The sequence below is a fragment of the Octopus bimaculoides genome, chromosome 11 (genome assembly GCF_001194135.2).
Source record: "Octopus bimaculoides isolate UCB-OBI-ISO-001 chromosome 11, ASM119413v2, whole genome shotgun sequence".
Classification (NCBI taxonomy): Eukaryota; Metazoa; Mollusca; class Cephalopoda; order Octopoda; family Octopodidae; genus Octopus; species Octopus bimaculoides.
Window position 1 is genome coordinate 10,254,978 of NC_068991.1, and position 8,624 is coordinate 10,263,601.

The 8,624-nt window shown below is 36.8% G+C and overlaps 1 protein-coding gene across 1 annotated transcript in view; it reads right to left on the minus strand.

Annotated features, from left to right (window-relative positions):
- The window catches only part of LOC106870489 (dynein axonemal heavy chain 12), a 262,917-nt gene that overhangs the window by 244,181 nt on the left and 10,112 nt on the right, over positions 1-8,624 (minus strand). Inside the window, exons 3-4 of the mRNA XM_052971523.1 lie at positions 7,342-7,429; positions 6,101-6,127 (exon numbers count right to left, since the gene is read on the minus strand). Coding sequence (XP_052827483.1) covers positions 6,101-6,127; positions 7,342-7,429 — 115 coding nt within the window. The remainder of the gene's footprint in view (positions 1-6,100; positions 6,128-7,341; positions 7,430-8,624) is intronic.

An 8,624-nucleotide genomic window follows, 5' to 3' on the forward strand; every position in this document is an offset into this window, starting at 1 on the left:
GAGAGAGAGAGAGAGAGAGAGAGAGAGAGAGAGAGATTATGTGTGTATATACATATATATATATATATTATATATATTATATATATATATATATATATATATAGGGGTGAATATGTATTAGTGGACAGGAGACAAGGGTAGGGGAGAAAAATGCTTATATTGTAAGTAACAATTGGGAAAAGAAATAGAAATGTTTGTTATAGGAGGAGAGAGAGAGAGGGAGAGAGAGAGTTTATATAGTAGAAAATAGAGGGAGATATTTATATCATAGTCAAGAATAGGTGAGTGTATGAGATTAGGAGCTTCTTTCAGTTACCATCTATCAAATCAACTCACAAGGCTTTGGTCGGCCAAGGGCTATAGTAGAAGACACCTGCCCAAGACATGGCAAAGTGGGACTGAACCTGAGACCAGATGGTCCTAAAGCAAGCTTATCAACCACATAGTGACGCAATACATAACACTGTACACATATATTTACTTAGTTGCATGCGCATACACACACAACTACACACAGGGATGGCAGTGCGGTAAGAAGTTTACTTCCCAACCACATGGTTCTGGGTTTAGTCCCACTGCATGGCACCTTGGGCAAGTAAGTGTTTTCTATTATAGCCTCAAGCTGACCAAAACCTTGTGAGTGGATTTGGTAGATAGAAGAAATAAGTATATGTGAACTACTCATCCACTTAAAGCATTGAACGAGGAGTTTGTAGTTCCATTATCAAATAACGGTAATGCTCATCTTTGGAACAGATGCAAGCTCTGTGTATCCAATGCAATGATTGATGCAGGAATTCACAACTAACAGAGAAGAATTGTGTTTCTGTCGGTTGGAGTATTATTTGGAATTAGTTCTGCATCTTTCGTGAAGAGGTAGCTAGGTAGATAGGAAAAAGAGATAAACAGACAGACAGAGAGGGAGATTAATAGATAGCTAGGGAATCAGGGAGAAAGACTGATCAATAGATAGAAAAATATAGAGAAAGAGACAGACAAGGAGGAGAGAGAGAGAGAAAGAGAAAGAGAGAGAGAGAGAGAAAGAAAGAGAGAGAGAAAGAGAAAGAGAGAAAAAAAGAGGAGGCTAAGTTCAAATCATTTATCTCACTTGTACAATGTAAATTTTATCAAAGAATATTATGCATGCATATACATTCATGCATACACACATTGCTATATAATGTCACATATACGCATATATATATGCGTTTCTGTGTGCATATGTGTAATTAACTATGTGAATGATGTGTAAATCTATAGTTTGTACAAATATATTGTGTATGCACATGCATATAATATACATAGATATATATACATAAATATATATATGTGTATGTATATATATAAAGTATGAGAGCGATAGTACTATCAAGAATACCATATATATGCACGTATGTATATACACACACATATACATATGTATATGTTTATATGTATTGCATTTAAACTAATAAATGCAGAGCTATGATTTGTTTTTGCAAATACATATGTATATATATATATATATATATATATATATATATATCTGTGTGTGTGTGTATGTGAAGTGGAAACATTGAAATAAAGTAAGCTTCCAATGTTGGACATCTGTAGAGACAGCAAATGTGGCTTAGTGTTAAGTAGCTGACAAATTACCTGTGAAGCTAGCGAGATACATGTGGGAAGGAAAAAAAGTTCAGTTAAAATGCCAATAATTTGCATACACCCCACCTCACACACACGCGCAAATGCATGCACACACACACACTCACACATACACATTTACACACACCATTTTCAAAAAGAAGGGCTGCAAACTCAATCTGTATTGTCGTGTGTTTCGATGTATGTGTTTCATGCATATGTATACATCCACACACACGCACACATACACACACACTCACATACATATGTATGTATGTCTATATGCATGTATATATACATGTGTGTGTGTGTGCATATATCTATGTGTGTGTATGTGTGTAAGTTGTCTCAAAGTCCATAAATCGGGAAAAAATGCCCTCGTATATCAACCAATAGAGTGGGTGTAATATCCGAAGTGTACAAGAACACTTACAAACACATCCCTCTTCCTCTTCCTTCTTCCTCCAGTCCTTTCTTCCTCTCTTATTCTCTTTGTATCTTGACCTCACCTCTCTCTTTCTTTTTCCAGGTGGGCAAGCCATGTATTCTCCTCTTCAACAAGACACCTGCTCCTTCCCCCTCTATCCTACTTTCTTATCCCTCAATACAACACCCCTTGGTTGATGGGGGCTTTTTTCTCTGATGTTGGCAATGGATCCTTTGTGATTGGTGAGTAATGAACTTGGTTTTACTAGGATTAACAAGCAGTCCCACATCTTGTGCAGTTAATTCCAGGCTCTGAAGTAATTGGATAGAACTTGAAATTGTGTCAGAGAGCAGGGATGAATCATCAGCATAGTCTACACCAATTATTTTCTGAGCTCGATGTCTGATCAGTCTTCTTTAAGCAAGTAGGCGTAGGAGTGGCTGTGTGGTAAGTAGCTTGCTTACCAACCACATGGTTCCGGGTTCAGTCCCACTGCGTAGCACCTTTGGCAAGTGTCTTCTACTATAGCCTTGGGCCGACCAAAGACTTGTGAGTGGATTTGGTAGACGGAAACTGAAAGAAGCCCGTCGTATACATGTATATATATATATATGTGTTTGTGTGTCTGTGTTTGTCCCGCCACCATCGCTCGACAACTGATGGTGGTGTGTTTACATCCCTGTAACTTAGTGGTTTGGCAAAAGAGACTAATAGAATAAGTGCTAGGCTTACAAAGAATAATTCCTGGGGTCGATTTGCTCGACTAAAAGCGGTGCTCCAGCATGGCCACAGTCAAATGACTGAAACAAGTAAAAGAGTAAGTGGGAAACCATGAATGTTTAGGTTGTGAAGTGATATTCTGAGATAGCCTCAACTGTAATGGATAACCAAAGCATGGTCAGCCCAGAGACCCTAAACAGGGGGTCTTTTTATGCAACAGTGGAGTCAGTCCTTTTATATGGAGCAACAGCCTGGATGCTTGCCAAAAAAACTGGAATGTAAGCTAGATGGAACTTACACCTGAATGTCAAGAGCAATCTTAAACATATCTTGGAGAACTCACCCCATCAAGAAACAACTGAATGAAGATCTGGTTGTGCTTTGCAAGACATTGCTGGTGAGTTAAACAAGTGCTGGCAAGTGACCGACTGCTAGGGATGCCAAAGCATGAATGTACTCAAGCAGGTCGTCCAAACGCAATATATGCAGATCAACTCTCAATGAATTTCTCCTCAGAGACCTCTCTCAGATGGTGTGTGTGGGTTTAAAATGTCCAAGCAAGCTCGACCATGTCATGGGGTTGACCATACCTCACTCAGTGCTGGTACCATGTAAAAAGTACACAGTGAAGTGGTTGGCATTAGGAAGGGTATCTAGCTATAGAAACTATGCTAAAGCAAACTGAACATTAGAACTTGGTGCATCCTCCTGCTGTGTCTGTTCATGTTGAACCATCCAACCCATACCAGCATAAAAAAAGAACATTAAATGATGATGATGATATACACACACACTCTGAACTGTGTAAAGTTGAATTACAACTGATGGACTTGTAGTTTCTATCTTCCCCAGTCCATTCACAAAATTATGACGGAAGACACTTTCCCTAATTTCCAAATAGTAGCAAGAAAAATTATCTGTGGAAAAACTAAAGAAATTAATTGAATGTAAGGGAGACAACTTTTGATTGTCTATGAAATTGTTTTTCTTCTTTTTTTTCTCTCAGTAAAAATCTAAAATTAAGCATGAGCGAATGTGATTATTTGGATTATTTGATGCTTCTTTACTCAACATTCATCCTTGATATGATATGCACGTCTCCATATCAGTTTAGTCTTCTCTCTTGTACATCACATCCAATTCTTCGTACGCTGAGATTTTTCTCTCAGCTCATTTGTCACCATGCAATAGCATTTTTCATCTACAAGAATTACACAAATTGCTCTTCATTCATCAACAGAATCCTTTTGTTGGCTGAAGAAGTAATAGGTCCTTGAAAATTTCCACCATGCCATAACTCATGATTATATGTGTATGTGTGTGTCCATGCATGCATGTGTGTGTATATGCATGTACACACATATATATATATATACATATATGTTAATTAGTCAAAGTGCACAGAATTACATATCTATTACATCCGATCTTACCAATCAGTTTCGTGCTAGAGGTACAACAGAGTGTTAAGTAACAGCACAGTTATGTAACCCAGCGCTCTTCAGAGATGGCAGTTCTGGTTGCAATGGATATACAATACTGTACACTTCAATTAATATACCTGCTCCATTGACGAATATATGAGTGCGTATTTTTTTCTAATCTATACATTCTTAGACAATATATACATATATATATATATATGTATTAGGGAATATGAATGTGTGTATGTATATATGTATGAATATATATTTGTGTGCACATGCATATCTCTTTTACTGTTACAAATTTCAGTCATTAAAGATGACAGCCCCATAAAGATGGTACCCAGCATGTATCCATGCTGGGGGACCTTCTTTCAGGATTTATAGTCTGCTACTTACCTTGTCAATATTCATTAACCAAATAGCTAAGTTAATTGTGAGGTAAAGGGCCACAACTCAACACCATTCCACATCAGTAAACATAAACCCACATTCACAAGCACAGATGTCTAAGACAGGTTCCCCACAGTTTTTTTTTTCTTTTTTAATTAATATGGTTAGTCAGTTACTTTTATATTAGCATCAACAAAAAGTTTTTAAAAAGTAGTAGTAGTAGTAGTAGTAGTAGTAGTAGTAGTAGTAGTAATAGTAGTGGTGGTGGTGGTGGTGGTAGTAGTAGTAGTAGTAGTAGTAATAGTAGTAGTAGTAGTAGTCGTAGCAGTAGTAGTAAATCTGTGTTTTGTAGTTATTAAATAAGCAGCCATATTTACAGGAAAACATTTTTTTTTCTTTTTTTTTTTTTGCTTTAAAGATTATTTCATGAGTATGTATTACTATTGTAGCCACAGTTTCTGATAATTCGAACGAAGAGTATCCATATATGAGTGACTGAGTATGTTTAAAAGAATGACATCATCAGTGACACTGGGAGTAACCATGAATGAGCAAATGTCTTTAGTGTTATCAAGAGTATCACCACAAGCCTGATTGAAAAAGCCTATAATCAAAGGCATTCCAGCTATGACCACTTCACGGAATGCCTAGAGTTACATTATCCAATCTGTCCTTCACTTGCTTAAGAAGTTAGGCTTCTATTTAAAAGTCATTTGCTTGCTATTCCTTGCAGGCTGAGTGGTTATATAGAGGCTATTTGACTGAGTGTACTTTGTACAGCAGCAATATTGATTGTTGTTGTTGTTGTTGCCGCTGTTTAACAGCAGGTCAGCCTTGATCGAGTACACCTATGATCAAAATCGTCTCACCCATGATCATCCTATCATTTTCTTTCAGACAAAGTGTATCCTAGACTAGTGCTACTCAAAGTGGTGGTCCACAGACTGGCACCGGTCTGCGAGCCATTAGCTGCCAGTACGCAGTGAGTTTCCAGAAAAAGAAACATTATAAAATGCTTATGTAATATTTGTATTATTTGTTTACAAAATAAATATAAGATAAAAACAAATTGTCAACTTTTATAATATTCATTATATATATATTGTTTCCGGTATAAATTAATATTACTAAGAAATATTACTGGTCCCTGGCACATTGGAAAAAAAAAAAACTCCCGGTATGCCACATCAGATAGTTTGAGAAGCACTGTCCAAGACCACATTATCCAATGTATTCTTTTCTTTTGAAAGACATTAGGGTATAAATTGGGAAAGAGATTTGATTGCTATTTCTAGCAGGCCACCATACAGCGGCTCCTTCATTGATTCATGGTAGCAGTTCTTATTGATGGGGGAAAGGGTTCTTTTAAGATTTAAGTACAGTATTTTGTATTCTGTCCTGTAGAACATGTTGAGAGAAACAAACCATTGTGATAAAGATATCAATAACAGAAAGTATTAGAGATTATAGCTTCATACCAAACATTGTGCTAGTTCTTAATAAACAGACTTACTCTGACAGCTCTTGTATGACTCATCATCTGTACCAAATATAAATACATGTAAAACATAGTAGACAAATGAAGAAACTGATGGAGATCTTGGAAAACAAAATCAGATGGTTCAGTGCAGATGTCTGGATGCTGACAATTTGGCACAGCTGATTGGGAATTCAGCCTGTTTTGATGATAGTATATTTTGGTACTCGAGGCAAACAGACTCACACACACATGCACGGAAATATAGACATACAGATAGAAAGAGTGAAAGAGAGAGACAGAGAGACAGAGAGACATTACAATTTCTAAACTGAACACAGCTGACATAAATGCTTTCTTCTCTCCTCATACACACACATAAACAGAAGCAGACAGACAGAGACAGTAAGAGAGAGTGGAGGGGTGCGGGGAGAGGAAGAGAGACACATTGAAATGTCTGATGTCAAATAAGTCAGCATTGAATCATCAATGTCAAATAGGCGATGTCAAAATGTCTCATACTCCTTGGAAAATGTATACATATATGTGCAAATGTGTGAATATGCATGTATGGGATATATATACATCTGTGTGCGCATACATATAAATAAATGTATGTGTGCACATATATATATATGTATGTATGAGATGTGTAGTGTAGCGGTAAGGCAAATCAGCTCGCAATTATAAGGTCGTGGGTTTGATTCCCTGTCCAGATGTGTTGTATCCTTGGACAAAGCACTTCATTCCAGTTCACTCAGTAGCAAAAATGAGTGCCTGGTGAGCATCAGCTTAGCACAGCAGAGTTAATAAGTGTTAACAAGTCAGTATAGGACCTAAAGCCTTCACGTATGAAGCAGGATATGTCCAGCAGAAAAATACTACATTCATTATTTACCGTTTCTAAGTATATGTATGTATATATGTGTAAATGTATATGCATGTAAAGGCAGAATACGGCCATATGGTTACAAATTTGCTCTGCAGCCATGAAATCTGAGGATCAATCCCACTGCATGGCATTCTTGGTAAATATCCTTTTCTACAGCCTTGGTGAGCTGACAGAATCATTAGCTCACTGGACAAAACACTTAGCAACATTTTGTTCATCTTTATGCTCTGAGTTCAAATTCCACTCAGGTCAACTTTGCCTTTCATCCACAACACATTGACTACTTTAATATGGGGCTCAAACCCATGGCCAGTACTTTAACTTTATCACAATTGCACTCCTATAACCAGTGCCATTAGCAGAATCGAACTTGCAATGTCCTTACCTCTGGAGGATGTTCGACAGGGACAAGTTCTGGGATTTTATCATTGGTTTCTTTTGTGATGGACTTACATTTGATGGCAGCTTGTACCCTGGAGAGAAAAAGGAAATTGTAAAATATTGTTAAATACTGTAAAATAATGTTAAATGATACTATTGTTCAATATTAAATGGATACTAAAAGCTCACTGATTCTTTTTGGCAGATTTCTTGATAATCCCATACCAATATGGTAGTTACTGGAAAATAAGTTGATTGATTCTTTTGTGCATGCAAAAATATGCATTATTAAAAAGTTACAAGAAAGCAAAGTTCCAGAACGAAGGGAGGACACCAAACTATAATTATGCCAAGAAAGACAGGATGGTCATGGCAGGAACGTTTTTAAAAGGATAAGAAATTTTGAGGGGAAGGAAAAATATGCTACGTGTTTGAAAGTAGTTGATATCAAAAAATAGCAACTAAATCAGTGTGAAACAAAACAATTTAATAACGAATTTAAAAATAAAAGTCTTAAATTTCGTTGATATAATAGGTGTAGGCATTGGTGTGGTTAAGAAGCTTGCTTTGTAATCATGTGGTTTCAGGTTCAGTCCCACTGTGCAGTAGTACCTTGGGTTAGTGTCTCCTATTATAGCCCCAGGCTGATGAATGCCTTGTGAGTGAACCTGGCAGGTGGAAACTGTGCGGAAGCTTATAATACATATATTATATATATATATATATATATATATATAGATAGATAGATAGATAGATAGATAGATAGATAGATAGATAGATAGATCAATATATATATATATATATATATATGCCTAGCCATCTCCTGTCAAACTGTCCAACCCATGCCATCAAGGAAAGCAGACATTAAACGATGATGATGATGATGATATATATATATATATATATACATACACACACACACACACACATATATAAATACATGTGTGTCTTCATTCCCCACCACAGCCACTTGACAACTGGTGTTGGTTGGTTTATATCCACATGACTTACTGTTCAGCAAAAGAAACTGATAGAATAAGTATCAGACTAAAAAAAAAACAAGTACTGGGATCGATTTATTCAACTAAAAACCCTGAGAGCCAATTCCTCCAGCATGGCCGTAATTCAAGGAATTTAGTTTCCATAGACGCAGGTGTGGCTGTGTGGTAAGAAGCTTGCTTCACAACTACATGGTTCCAGGTTCAGTCCCATTTCATGGCACCTTGGGCAAGTGTCTTCTATTATAGCCTCAAGCTGACCAATGCCTTGTGAGTGGATTTGGTAGAC